At 47.4% G+C, this 14,616-nt stretch overlaps 1 protein-coding gene and 1 pseudogene across 1 annotated transcript in view; one reads left to right on the top strand and one right to left on the bottom strand.

The window, feature by feature from the left end:
• Window positions 1-10,653, bottom strand: part of ZYG11A (zyg-11 family member A, cell cycle regulator) — a 45,041-nt gene extending 34,388 nt beyond the window's left edge. Inside the window, exon 1 of the mRNA XM_075532846.1 lies at window positions 10,564-10,653. Coding sequence (XP_075388961.1) covers window positions 10,564-10,653 — 90 coding nt within the window. The remainder of the gene's footprint in view (window positions 1-10,563) is intronic.
• On the top strand, window positions 1,409-2,092 carry LOC142428979 (ribosome biogenesis protein NSA2 homolog pseudogene; annotated as a pseudogene).
• Window positions 10,654-14,616: the final 3,963 nt, after the last annotated feature.

Genomic DNA, 14,616 nt, shown 5'->3' with positions numbered 1-14,616 from the left:
AGAACATTGACAGGGAGCTGCCAGAGGTTGAGGCTGGATTTAAAAGGATGTGGAACAAGGGATAACACTGCTGACATCATTGACTAGACAAAGAAATCCACGGATATAGCCTGGAGAGAACGGGGACTGCAGAACACTGTGCTCATATGGAGCCTACGCACAGAGCAAGGGATGGTGTAGAATCAGGAAAGGTGTGTGTCAGGGCTGTGTCCTCTCACCAAGCTTATTCAATCTACATGCGCAGCAAATAATCAGAGAAGCAGAATTATATGAAGAATGTGACACCAAGATTGGAGGAAGGCTTATTATCCTGAAATATGCAGATGGCACAATCTTGGCTGCTGACAGTGAGGAGGACTTGAAGCACTTGCTGAGGAAGATCCAGGATTGCAGCCGTCCGAGCACAGCTCAGTGAAGGAAGACCCAAACCCTCACAACTGGACTCACAGGTACCATCATGGTAAATGGAGCAAAGATAGACGCGGTCAAGGATTTCCCCTTGCTTGGAACCATAATCAATGCTCACGGAAGCAATAAGTAGTCAAGAGACCAGACAATACACTGCACCGGGTAAATGGGCTGCACAAGACCTCTCTAGAGTGCTGGTTTCTCAATGGACTCATCTGCATGTGAAAGTTAGAGTGTATGAGAAAGACTGAAAAATAAACAATGCATTTGAGTGATGATGCTGGTGAAGAGTATCAAACAGTACCAGACTGCCCAAAGGACAGACAACTGTGTCTTGGAAGAAGTGCAGCCAGAGTGCTCCTTAGCAGCAAGGCTGGTGAGAGTTTGGCTCATGTACTTCAGACACAGCAGGAGTGACCAGGCCCTGAAGGACATGGTGCTTGGCAGAGTAGTGGGGCATCAAAAGAGGGAAGCCCTCCCGCAAGACAGAGTGGCACAGTGGCTGCACTGATGGGTCCAACCCTAAGAACAACTGTGAGAATATACAAGAGCGGGCAGGGATTCACTCTGCTGTACACGGAACTGCTATGGGTCAGAACCAGCTCAGTGGCACCAGAACAACTACTAATAATAGTAACTTGGAAATCCTATACACTTCCCCCTCCGTACTATTTCCCATCCATTCTCCTAGAGATAATCTTTTTGAATGCTATTTAGTTCTGCAGTATTTCTGAACTTTAGTGTCGATGTGTGTTTAAGTCAGTACTGCAGTCTGGGTGGCACAGGTGATTTATGACTGGCTACTAACTAAAGGTTGGTGGTGAGAATCCACTGAGTAGCTATATGGAAGAAAAACCCACCAAATTGCTTTTATAAAGAGAACCCATCATATTTTCCTATCGTGGGCTGCTTGGAGTGGGCTCGTGGGTCTCGGGGACCTGGAAGCTGAATGGTTCCCTGCGCCCCAGAGACTGCACCCAGTGGCTTTGCTGCCGTCACGATGCCACGAAACAAACACACCGAGTGACACTGTAAGCTCTATGGCGATCGTTCGGATTACCATGAGAGGACAGGAAGGAAAGTCGAGAGGCTCAGGAACGTTCAAAGAAGGCAAAAAAAATGATTGTTTAAAAAGAGGGGACAAGGGGGGAGGGGGGGAATGAGGAGCTGATACCAAGGGTTCAAGCAGAAAGCTAATGTTTTGAGAATGATGATGGCAACCAATGTACAAATGTGATTGACACAATGGATGGATGGATGATTGTGATAAGAGCTGTAAGAGCCTCCAATAAAATGATTTTTTTAATGATTGGTCTGAAGGTCACACTCTACCATAAGCAGCATCATGCTGAAAAACCCACACACACAAACACAGACTATGGAGATGCATGGAGAGAAGCACTAAACCAACGAATGCAAGGCTCCACACGGCACCGTGCCCGCCTGTCGCTGGACAGAGGGGCAGGTCCGAGCTAAAACACTTTCCAAAATGATCAAACAGAAATGAAGAGAAAGCTGGAAAGTGGGAAGTCCCTCTGCCCAAAGTCCATGCCCAGGGAGAAAGGGAGGTACTGAAGGCTATTGGAACAGGAAAGAGAAAAAAGAAGGCGTGGGAAAGGATGCTTGCTAAGGTTTGTTTTTTTGGGATAGCTTTACATGGAAACCATCAAAATATGGCACATAAAGCCGCCTTCTGCTTACCAATACTCGTGTAAAGAACCCCTTGTGCCCAGCGTGTGCATGGCTGGGCGCTATTACCAGAGGTACCGCGCCGAGTGTGAGCTAGCTGGGCCAGGCGATTGAGGGACAATGTGCCGAGGCTCCCAACCCTCCTGAAAGCGATGGGCACCTACGTGCAGACTTACTGGTTTGATGGCAGCTTCGTCCAAGGAACCCTGCTTTACTTGTGAGGACGCCCCGTGAGTCAGAAACACAGGGCCCTAATGGTGGCTTTCCTAAGTGCCACCCAACAGCTTACATGTCTGAAGTCAGCATGAGAACGATTCCTATTAAAACGGTCCACTTGCACAAGTGGTCTTTATTTTTACACCTCGCCCTGGACTGATGCATCGAACTAACTACCCATCGTGATGGCAGTCACTCAGCAGCGCACACACACCCTGCCTTGGACAAGGACTACTGCTGTTTCATACATGCGGGCAGCTAACCACATGCCTTCAAGTGGACTCCAAGTCACGGACCACATGTCTGCCCACAGAACCCGGCTCTGCAGAGGCTTCTTTAGAGAATAACCACCAGACCTGTCTTCCCCACAGCCTCTGGGTGGGCTCAAACTTCCAACCTTTCAGTCAGCAGTGGGATGTGGAACTACGCCGCCCCAGGGTTTCACTTAAAGTTAGCATGGCCTAAGGTGCAGCTCTGAATTCAAGAGAGTTCTGACTTACATCTTCATCTCCATGGGTAACCCAGTCGGCATTTTAAGTTTTTCCCTTTTTTCACTTATAGACAAATGGAGCTATGTTTTGATATTCTATTTTGGTGCTGTGCTTTCTAAGTACAAGTGAAAAGGAAAACAAAACACTGCAATGTTTGGGGTTTTTTTTTGTTGTTGTTTTCTACAGGGGAGGGCGAATACAGTGTGTCCTCCCCCCACTACCACAAGTTTCCAGCATTTGGGGATATCGCAGGGGTCAGCGCATCCGGAGTGCAATGGACAAGGCTCGCCCTGGGAAAACCACCTTCACCATCTGGTATCTCCCTGCCAGTAAGTATTCTTGGCAGGTTTTTTTAACCTGTCATCTTTTATTGGGCACATGCTCAAGGTGGCGGAGGGGAGCACAGGTGGCCCGGAAAGCAGGCCGCTTTCTCCATGGGCCTTCCGGAACCACTCATTCTGTTTGCGTTCCTTGCAAGAGGCAGTAGCTGACCACCACGTAGGCCGCCAACACAGTGGACACGCCGGACACGCTCCCCTCCGACACGTTGACATACTTAACAATACAGATCGGATCGCCACCTCTCCTAAAGGCGTTGCAATGCCCACGGGGTGGGCACGTGAGCACCCAGCTGGGCAGCTCCGCTTCTCCTTCAGGGGTACAGCCAAGCCCTGGTGCCCGCTGGGCCGGGGCCGACATGTTTGTGCTTAAAGAAACTGTGTCTTCCTAACTTTGAGTGTAGTGCATTTATATTTCCAGAGTGGTGCTAAATATTGGTTTTAATAAATCCATTTTACATCGTTTCCAAAACCTTTCATTGCGGTTAGTTTGGTAATATGGGAACACTTTTATGATTTGAATTACATGTACGAGTAACGGTTCATTACTGAGAGATTCCGGGGATCTGCATATTAACTTGTAATCATGATTGTTTGCCGTTTCAAATGGTTTATTTTTCAAATCTGTCTTCAAAGTACAGCCAATATGATGATTAAAAAAGAAAAAAGATCCCCATTATGAAAACCCTTTGGAGCAGTTGTATCCTAAGTCAGCCTCAACTGCAGGTCCATCGGTAAAATGGAATGTTCCGGATCTCTCCCAATCCATTCATTAAGAAAATCATTAACTGACTTCCATCCTCCCACATGACATCGAAAGACTCTTAGGCCCAAGCCACCTGGTGCTTCTCCACTGCACAATCAGGCAGGTGCTGTTTCCAGCCTGCTCTTTCCTAGCCTCTCTTGTTAGCTCCACTTTTTAAGACTTTTCAAAGAGGGAACCATTCAAAGCTTAACTTTGGACCTGTTGTGTCTAAGATAGTTTCCACGAGTTACATATGGCTATTTACACTTGATACAAAATTCAGTTCTAACTACAAAGAGATAACCTTTCACACCTACGAGGATGAGTGTTGCAGGAAAAAATGGAAAGACCACATATGTCAAGGGTGTGGAGACACTTGAACCCAGCAGTGCAGGTGGGCTTATAAATGGTGCCGCAACTTTAGAAAACAGAAACTCAAACACAGCACGACCATCTTACTCATCAATTTCCCTACTACATATGTACTCAGAAGCCTGCAAAGGAGGGACTTGAAAAGATCACCGTCGCCTTCTGCAGGGGTTTCCAACAGTCCGTGGGTATTTTCCATCGTCTTTTAAGTCCGTTTTTCCATGAACTTCTTTATGCTTGCTTATATTCACAGTAGCCACAAGAAGGAAGCCAGTCCAGTGTCCATCAAGATGTACAGATCAACAAACAGAGGCAAGCACACATACTCACGTACAATGGAGTATTTAGCCAGAAGAAAAAATGAAGTTCTAATACATGTTATAACATGTATGAACCTTGAAAACTTAGTTATGCTACTCTGCTAGGTGAAATAAATCAGACACAAAAAGGCAAGTATTTTATAATCCATTTGTTTGATGAATGAGCCCTCTGTGCAGCATAACTAAGGGCTTGGCTGCTAGCTCAAAGTTTGGGGGTTTAATAAGGCCCAGTGCTTCTGCAGAAGAAACGAACTGGCCGTCCATTTCCATATTGTTGTTGCTCTTGATGCCATTGGGTCAGGTCTGGCTCATAGCAACCCTAAGTGCATCAGAGCAAAACACTGCCTGATCCTACCACCGTCACCCACACCAATGTTGCTGCTGCGTTCACTGCTGTCCACGGTGTCTAGTCATCTTGGTCGGGCTTCCTCTTCTTTCACTGACCCTCTATTTTTACCCAGTATGCCCGCCCCACTTCTCCAGATAGAGCCCTCTTGCTAATCATGTCCAAAGTTCATAAGACAGCGGGTCTCCATCCTCTCAAGGAGCATTCCAAATGTACGTCTAACGCAGACAGGCTCTTGCTTCTGGCAGTCTGCAATGTAGTCAATTTGTTCATTGGGTTTGTCCAGTCACAGCCTGTTCCACCCTTTCATGCTAAGTCTGTGTAAGGTGGGAGAAGACACGGAGTGGATTATAGGATTCAGCTGTGAGTGGTTGTTTAACATATTAAATGTGTTTCCACCCTTCTGGGAATAAAATCAACCATCTCAGAAGTCGGAGGACGGTTCTCACTAGCAGCAAGTGAGGAAGAGCCAGGAGTGGAGCATGTCCTTGGGACACTGAGATCCCTGCAGATTGACCCTCCTTGATTCAAGAGACAGCGCTGGCAACCGATGAGCAGCAACAGCAGAACCAGGAGCCAAAGCACGAGGCACAGCAGTGGACTTCCCAGAGTGGAATGCCTCTGGGCACTTCATTGGGGGAGTTGGGTTTTGCTGACCCAGAGCTGGAGCCGAGTGCCCTCAGGCTGAGGCTAAGGCAGAGGACAGGCCATTTGGGCATTTACTGACAGCCCTAAGAGAACATTGTTAACATGACCCAAGCAGGACACATGCCAAGTGGGCCAGAGAGGCTTGCCTGTGGGCACAGCAGAGAAGAAATTGTCTTACAGAACAACTATATCCTGAGCATTTCTCACCTGCATTGTAACCTGTTAACTTCTCTAATAAATCCCTAATTGTGTGTGGCCATTGCAATGCATTTTGGGAATGGTCGGTGTCAGAACAGAGGAAAAGTGGATGGAGGGGGAGGCGTGTCTGACTTCTGCTTTGCGGCAATCGACCTTGGAAGTCAGAGAAGGTCAGATGTGGTCCCCAGAGCCATGTCCTCACAGTTCAGTTCATGGTATAGTCAATTATTTTTTTTGGAACACAGTAATTCAAAGGCATTAATCCTTCAGCCTTCCTTTAAAATAAATCATTTCATTGGAGTCTTACAGTTCATAATCCATCCATCCGCTGTGTTCAGCACAACTGCTGCCCTCATCATTTCTACTTCAGCCCCTGGTATCAGCTCATTTTTCCCCCTCCCTCCATCCATCAGGAACCCTTGATAATTTATAAATTATCATTTTTTCCATGTCTTACACTGACCGATGTCTCCCCTCACCCACTTCTCTGTTGTCCGTCCCCCTGGGAGGGGGTTATATGTAAATCATTGTGATCAGGTCCCCCTTCCCTCCCCCACCTTCCCTTAGCCTCCTGGGATCACTACTCTCATTATTGATACTGAGGAGTTTATCTGTCCTGAATCTATACCAGTGTTACATTCTGTGATCTAGCCCGATTTGTAAGGCAGAACTGGGGTCAAGATAGTGGCTGGGGTGGGGGTGGGGGGGACACGATGGGGAGAGAAGCATTAAAGAACTAGCGTAAAAGTTGTATGAAACCCTCATTGCTACACTGTGACCCTACTGTAAAGGGAAGTCAATTGTCTACAGATAGGTTTTGGGTATCCACTCTGCCCTCCCCCTCATTCACATCAATATTATTTTTTTGTTCTGGGTCTTTCATGCCTGATACCTGATCCCATCAACACCTCATGATCACACAGTCAGCCTTCCTTTTTACCTGTCCAACATTCACATACATTTGAGGTGGCTGAAAATACCACGATGTGGCTCAGTTTCAGCATAGTCTTCAAAGTGACAGCTTTGCTTTTTAATACTTTAGGGAGACCTTTCGCAAGCAGACTTGCCCAGTGCGATGCATCCGTTAGATTTCTTGAATGGTGTTTCCATGAGCGTCGATTCTGGATCCAATTAAAATGAAACTATGACAGACTGGAATGCCCAGTGCGAGGGAAGTTTGAGCCTAGCTGTGTTTAGTGCCTTTGCTCTACTTGCTGGTAGGTGAGCAGTGCCTGAGGCTTGCAAACAGCCATCCAAAGCACAATGGCCTCTATTTGCCTGGAGCAGCAAAGGAGTCAGTGGGAGGATACAAAGGTATGATTTCTATCTCCCTGAACAGCAGTCTCCCCTGCCACAAGACCAAAAGAACTGGGTGGTGCTGGGGTTACCCGTTTCTGAACATTTTGATCAAAGATCCTATATAAGAAATTTGATCAAAAGGAGGGAAATGTAAAACAGAATTTCAAATTTTCAAGGATTCCTGACTTCCTGGAGCCAAGAGAGGTGATAAGCCTCTTCAACTATAGCCCTGACATAATCTTTAAACCATAAATCAAAAATATCCCCTAAAGTCTTCTTCACACCAAACAGCAGTTTAGTGCAACCAGTGAAAAAAAATGTCACTTTGAAGCGGCCATCTAGCTCAGAAGCAACAAAGCCCACATAGAACAAGCACACCAGTCCATGCGCCCACGAGGTGTCTAAGGGATCGGTATCAGGCTTCAAAGAACAAAAAATCTTATCTTGTGAATGAGGGAGGGGAGTGCAGATTGGGGGGACCCAAGACCCATCTATCTATAGGCAACTGGACATCCCCTTACAGAAGGATCGCAGGGAAGAGACGAGACTGTCAGGGTGCAGTGTAGCAACGATGAAGCATACAACTCCTCTAGTTCTTTAATGCTTCCTCCCCCACTATCATGATCCCAATTCTACCTTACAAATCTGGCTAGACCAGAGGATGCACACTGGTACAGATAGAACCTGGAAACACAGGGAATCCAGGACAGATGATCCCTTCAGGACCAGTGCTGGGAGTGGCGATACAGGAAGGGTGGAGTAGAAAGGGAGAATTATAAGGATCTGAGGGATGGACAATGGCAAAGTGGGTGAAGGGAGACACCAGACAGTGTAAGATATGACAAAATAATTTATAAATTATCAAGGGTTCATGAAGGAGGGAAGGAAAAAATGAGCTATTATCAAGGACTCAAGTAGAAAGCAAATGTTGAGGATGATGACGGCAACAAATGTACAAATGTGCTTGACACAATGGATGGATGGATGGATGGATGGATGGTGGTAAGAGCTGTATGAGCCCCAGTAAAATGATTTTTTTAATGTCATCTTTGAGCATTACGGTGCTTTTAGGTATTAGCTGTATGGCTACCCATTGGGCTCGTTGCGGCAAAAGCAGCAGTTCAAGATCATTCACTGCTTCTTGGGAAGGGACAGGGCTTTCTGCTCCCAGAGTCACAGTCTTGGAAACTCACAGGGGCAGTTTTACCCTGTCCTATACGGTTGCTATATCATAGTGACAACAACTCGAGATTAGATCATAACTTTAGGGGGAAGAGTGTTTATGTTAAGAACTGAAGAAGAGGGTGACTTGTACATGTAATCAATGTCACCAAATTGTTATGTAGAAAAGATTTAACTGGCCTATGTCTTGCTGTTTAACAACAACAAAAGTGAAAAAAGAATAGATTAAATCTCGCCAGGAGACAAAAGTCTTCCCAATAAGGAACTACTATGTAAAATACAACTTCAACCACATTATCTCCTTCCCTCTGTACCATTTTGGATTGAATGCACATCACTGGATTTTGAGTTCTCAGAAGGTCACCCTTAGGGCAAAGTAGAATGTGGAACCCGATTCTGGAACATCTGCATTCAAATTAAATTTCAAGAGTCAATCAACTTGAATAATGTATAGAAAATACCAAGTAGGAACCTGTATTTCACTGTAAACTTAAAGGCACAATACTATTATTCATGAATGTGGTGGAACAGATGGGAGACAAAGTTATGAAACTTCTTAGACATGACCAACCAACTTAAGAGAATGAGCCACTGGGGGGGGGGGGGGGGGGGAATCAGGACCAGAGCCCCTGGAGGCAACTGACATCAACACAAGGACAATGCTATCCATCCCAAACTGAAAAGCAACAGGGCTGTTAAAAGCTCTGAGCAGCCAGCTCAATGCAATTACTGGTCACTTCTTATCCAAAGGCAAAATGAAAAAAACAAAAACCAAACACCTGGAAGCAATTAGTGAAATCAACTAATGCACCGGGCAAACACCGGCCTCTCCAGCCCTGAGACCAGAAGAACGAATTGGTGCCAAACTACCACTACCAGCTCCTCTAACATGAATCACATTAAAAGGCCCCAGATAAACAGTGGAGGGGAAATGAACTCAAAATCATTTAAGAAACCATGTCAGCTAGAAACTGGGGGATCTGAAAGACAACAGTCCTGACCCTTCAGGTCCGGGCCTGAACAACCACTTCAGATCAGAAGGGCGGAGGGGTTCAGACCTTCAGGAAAGGAGGAAGAATGGATGGAAACCCAGGGTGCAGGGTAACCAAAACTGCAGTGAAATTACTTTCCAAAGGATGAGGGGACACGAAATGTGTCCAAACTGGAATGTAAACCTGTAAGCATTTACCTCACTCACAATAAAAGAACTTTTCAAGGAATCAATCTAACTTTCAGGCGATTATCCCACTGTCTCACAAGGTCAGGTCGCCGTGAGTCCAAAGTGACTTCATGGCTCCAGATTTGATTGTAGGTTTTTGGTTTGGTTTTGGTGCTACTTAATCACTATCTAAGAAAACCACAAGAAATCCCGATTCCTTTAGAAATGTGGTATTTAAAATCAAACAATCAAAAATAAATTTTAAAACGTGGCATTTAACACACCTAAAACCCAAAACACTCCCTGAAGTGGGTCTGCCATCCACCTTTTAGGACGGGATCGAACTGCCCTTGGGGTTTCCAAAGACAGCTTGGCCAGGGCTCCTGACGTTAGTTTGTTATAAATCATTTTATTGGGGCTCATACAACTCTTATCACAACCCGTACATCCATCAGTCGAGTAAAGCACCCTTATACATTCGCTGCCCTCGTCATTCTCCAAACCCGCCTTCCACTGGGTTCCTGGAATCAGCTCGTTTTCCTTTTTGCCCCCCCCCCCGCACCGCACCCCCACCCACCCGCCGCCCCCCGACTTAACAACCAAACAGCGGACAAGCCCCAAACGCACGGCCACGGGTAGAGGCCGCCTCAAACTGCGCGCCGGGCAGGGTGGGTCTGGATGCACCCCCTCCCCGGGGCTGGCGGCCCCTCGCGCTCCGGCGCCCGGCGGACTTGGGGCGGCCACTTTCGGGGCGCCCTCCCGGCGCCTGCGCTTCCCGCGCAGTTCAGTTGGACGGAGTCCCGACAGCAGCACGTGGGGCCCGACCTGCCGGCTCCCAACTCGCCGGGCTTCGCGAGCCCCGCGACGGCGGGCTGGGCTCCAGGCCACCACGCCGCGTCGACGCCGGCCCTCGCAGGCGGGTCGCGGGTCCCCGGGCGCCCCGAGGTCTAAGGGCGGGGCGGAAGCAGGCTCCCGCCGCTCGGCCCCAGGTGCGCGGCGGGGTGCGCGCGGGCTCGGGCGTCCGGCAGGAAGCCCCCTCCGCGTCCCCGCGCGTTGGTCGGCGCCGTCGGGGCTCAGCCTCGCCGGCCTGGTCCCCTCGGCGCCGCGTCGGCCGGCGCTCCGGGTCCTCGCGCGCGCTCGCCCCTCCCGTCTCACCTGCACCACGCAGCAGCCCTGGGCGTCCGTGCCCGCGTCCGGGGGGCGGAGGGTCCGGCACGAGAGGCCGGGGTGCAAGAAGTGGACCATGGTGACGCCCGCGGAGGCGGCGTCGGGGCGGCCGCGCGGCGACTGGGCTGCGGGCTCCGGCCGCGCACTCCCTGCGGAAGCTCCCTTCGAGGGCGCCCGCGAAGAGCTCGGCGAGGTCGGGCGTGGCCCCGCGGAGGCTGGCCCGCCGGAGACCCCGCCCCCGGGACGCCCCCCCCCCCGTGGACCCCAGCGCCCCCGCCTCCGGGCTCCAACCGCCGCGTCCGCCCCGCCCCCGCCCCCAGCCCTCCCGACGCGCCCACCCAACTCCTACTCACCCCGCGGGGACCAACGCCCCCCACGCCCACCCCAAAGGGATTGAAGGAGACATTCCTGCCGCTGAAATTGGGGGAAATAGAGTGTAGATTTGAAATCTTTGCTGAGTGCCATTTGTCACAACTGCTCGAGACGCTGGGTACATTAAATTTCAAACCACTTCTGCCTTTATTAAAGCTCAGAATGACTACAAAATATTATCAATAACCTGTACAGGAAAACACGTTTCTTTTTTTAAAAACATTTTATTAGGGGCTCATACAACTCTTATCACAATCCACACATATACGTACATCAATTGTATAAAGCACATCCGCACATTCTTTGCCCTGATCACTCTCAAAGCATTTGCTCTCCACTTAAGCCCTCCGCATCAGGTCCGGAAAACACATTTCTTGTCATCCAAAAAATACTAAGAAGACCCTTAAATGGGCTCCAAGAGCTTGAGCGCTGTAAGAAAAAAAATAGGTCTCACAAAATGGTCCCTATTAGGGGTATGAGCCGTAGTCCTTAAACTATGCTGTGCAATGGCAGCTCCGCCATCTAAAGTCTGAGCCTTGGGCAAGAATCTTCATTTCTCTGGACCTCAGTTTCCTCACCAGTATATTAGGGTAAGAACACTTTTTCTCAATTAATAATCCCATAAGGATTAGTTAAGGTAATGTATGTGAACGACATCAGATGAGTGTCACTTTACAAGTTCTTGATGTATTCAATTGCTAAGATAATTTTCAAGTACTAGGAATTTTACAAAATGCTTTCATTTGACATTGACTTACTTAATCCTCTTTTTAAAAAGTGACCCCATGTGTGTCAGAATCAACCTGCGCTCCAAAAGGTTTCAATGACTCAAATTTTGGAAGTGGAAACCCAGGCTTTTTTGGGAAGGCATCTCTCTGTGGACTCAAACCTTTGACCTTTCAGTTAGCACCCAAACCCGTTCTATTTGTGAGATCCAAGTATTACAGAAAGGAAGAATACAGTCAAGTCCTATCCTGCAAACTTTGCAGTCAAAAGGGTCTCTTTCAAATCCAAGTCCAACCAAGAGTCTCCTTTTTTTTTTTAATTTTAACAATTTATTAGGGGCTCATACAATTCTTATCACAGTTCATACATATACATACATCAATTGTATAAAGCACATCTGTACAGTCCCTGCCCTAATCATTTTTTTCTCCTCTTTTCTTTTTTTACATTTTATTAGGGACTCATACAACTCTTATCACCATCCATACATATACATACATCAATTGTATAAAGCACATCCATTCATTCCCTGCCCCAATCATTCTCAAAGCATTTGCTCTCCACTTAAGCCCCTTGCATCAGGTCCTCTTTTTTTTTTTCCCTTCCCTCCCCTTCCCCCCCTCCCTCAGAGTCTACTTTTTAAAAACGATTCTCTGTCCTCAAACCTTGAACATCTCTTCCCCAGCCACGCCCTCATCTGCCTTGATCAATGAGAAAAGATAGCAGTAAAGAGTATCCCTAACTTCCATCATCGCATTTAGCCATTATCTCATTCGTCTGGCTTCATCAAAAATGCCATCTAGCAACATTCCTTTTTTCTCCTGCATTACCAATTCCCTCCCTTTATTGGGTAAGTCCCACCAGCATGTAAACAAGACAGCTAGAAAAGACCAAGTATTTAAGAAGCAAAGACCCGAGTTAAAAGCCAAAAAGGAAGGACATATTCAGTATTTGTTAAGCTGAAAGGACTGAAGAAAAATAATGTTAGCCTTGAGTTCTAAGATGGAAGGATTTTATGGGCAAAATATTGAATGATGCAGGGAGCATCAAAGACGGAAGGAATTCAGAGAGCTACCATAACAAAAAGAATGGGTCTGAAGTCAAGCTTTCAAGAGGCAGCATGTAGGGTTAAGAACTGTTGCAACTAAAGGAAGCCCTTCCTAAGTACATGGAAGGCATTATTTAAAAACAAGGCTCCAGGGGCTGACCATCCCAATTAGATTAGTTCAGCCAGCTGGTGAAGCACTGAAAACACTTGCACTGAGAGAGTCCGTGTTTGCACCCATTCCAAAGAAATGTGACCCAATGGAGTGTGGACGTTATCAAACAAGATCATTACGACCACATGCAAGCAAAATGTGACTGAAGATGAGTTTTAAATGGTTGCAACAGCATATCAACGGGGAGCTGCCAGATATTCAAGCCAGGTTCAGAAGACATTGCCAAGAGGTATCACTGCTGATGTTAGGTGGCTTGTGGCAGAGAGCAGAGGAGACCAGAAAAATGTTTGTTTACGCTTTATTGGCTCTGCAAAGGCATTCAGCTGTGTGAATCATAGCAGACTAGCGATAGCGTGAAAATAATGAGAATTCTAGAACACTTCCCTGGGTTCCTGCAGAACCTGCAGACAGACTGTCCTTGAAACAGAGTAAGGAAATGATGCCTGGGTTAAGAGCCCTGACGGTGTAGTGGTTACATATTGGACTTCGAGCCAGATGGCCGGCAACTCCAGACTGCCAGCTGCCCAGTGGAAGAAAGGCTGGGTTTTCTAGTCTTGTAAACAGTTCTGGTCTCGGAAAGCCCCGGGGGTTGCTCTGAGCCAGCATTGGCTGGATAGCAGTGGGTGTGGAGTTTTGGTGTTCAGAACAGCAGAGTTGTACCAGACCGGGAGGTTTTCACCATACTTATTCAATCTCTGCTGAGCAGATCATCAGAGAAGCTGGGCTGCATGAAGAAGAAGGTGGTATCAGGATTGGAGAAAGGGGCACCAGCAACCTGTGGCACACACATTGCTGAAATCCAAGAGGACCTGGAGCACTTGCTGAAGATCAAGCCCTGCCTCCTGGTCATGGTTCCAAGGAGTCTGCCTTGAAAGAAGTACAGCTCCATAGAAGCAAAGACGCAAACCTTTGGCCCTGTCAGCAGACTCTGGACAAGGACACCATGCTTGGTAGACAGGGACAAAGAAGATGACCTTCACTGTTGACACAGTGGCGTCAACAATGGAGTCAAGCATAACAACCCATGTGAGGATGGGGCAGGACACAGGGTTGTACACAGGGTTATCCAGGGTCCCTGTGAGCCGGATCATGAAAGACCACGTAAAAACTACCTAAGGAGTTTGGATTAGGATGCTTTGTTGTTGGTGGTGGTGGTTTTAAATCATTATTGCGGGCTCATATAGCTCTTATCACAATCCATACGTACATTCATTGTGTCAAGCGCATTTGTACATATATTGTCCTCATGCTTTTCAAAGCATTTTCTTTCTACTTGAGCCCTTGGTATCAGCTCATGTTTTTCTCCCTCCCCCATCCTCCCACTAAGTTTTAAATACCCGAGAAGCTTCCCCCTGAGATCACAATTCATTTTCCCCAGGTAGCCATTTCATTTTCCCCTAACAAATATTTGTTTATTCCTATGTTATCTTCTATAAGTTTCTGACTTCTAAGAGTCTACTTACATTTTATTCTAGTAGGAGGAAGCAGATAATACATAAAATAAGTAATGAGAAATAGAGATGTGCACGAGCAGAGTAAGGAGGGCAAGAAAGAAGTATGGGAAGACACAGCGATGGTGGTAAGGCTTGCTAGGTAATGGAGTTCCCAGGTAGTGCACATCATTAATATACCACCGGCAGGAAAGCCTTTAATCACAAGCAACATTTGAGCAGAGACCTGAAGGAAGAGAGCCGGCCTCAAGGAGCGCTGAGCAAGCAGCAAG

Source organism: Tenrec ecaudatus, chromosome 1, assembly GCF_050624435.1.
Source record: "Tenrec ecaudatus isolate mTenEca1 chromosome 1, mTenEca1.hap1, whole genome shotgun sequence".
NCBI lineage: Eukaryota > Metazoa > Chordata > Mammalia > Afrosoricida > Tenrecidae > Tenrec > Tenrec ecaudatus.
This window is presented reverse-complemented; position numbering and strand designations above follow the sequence as displayed.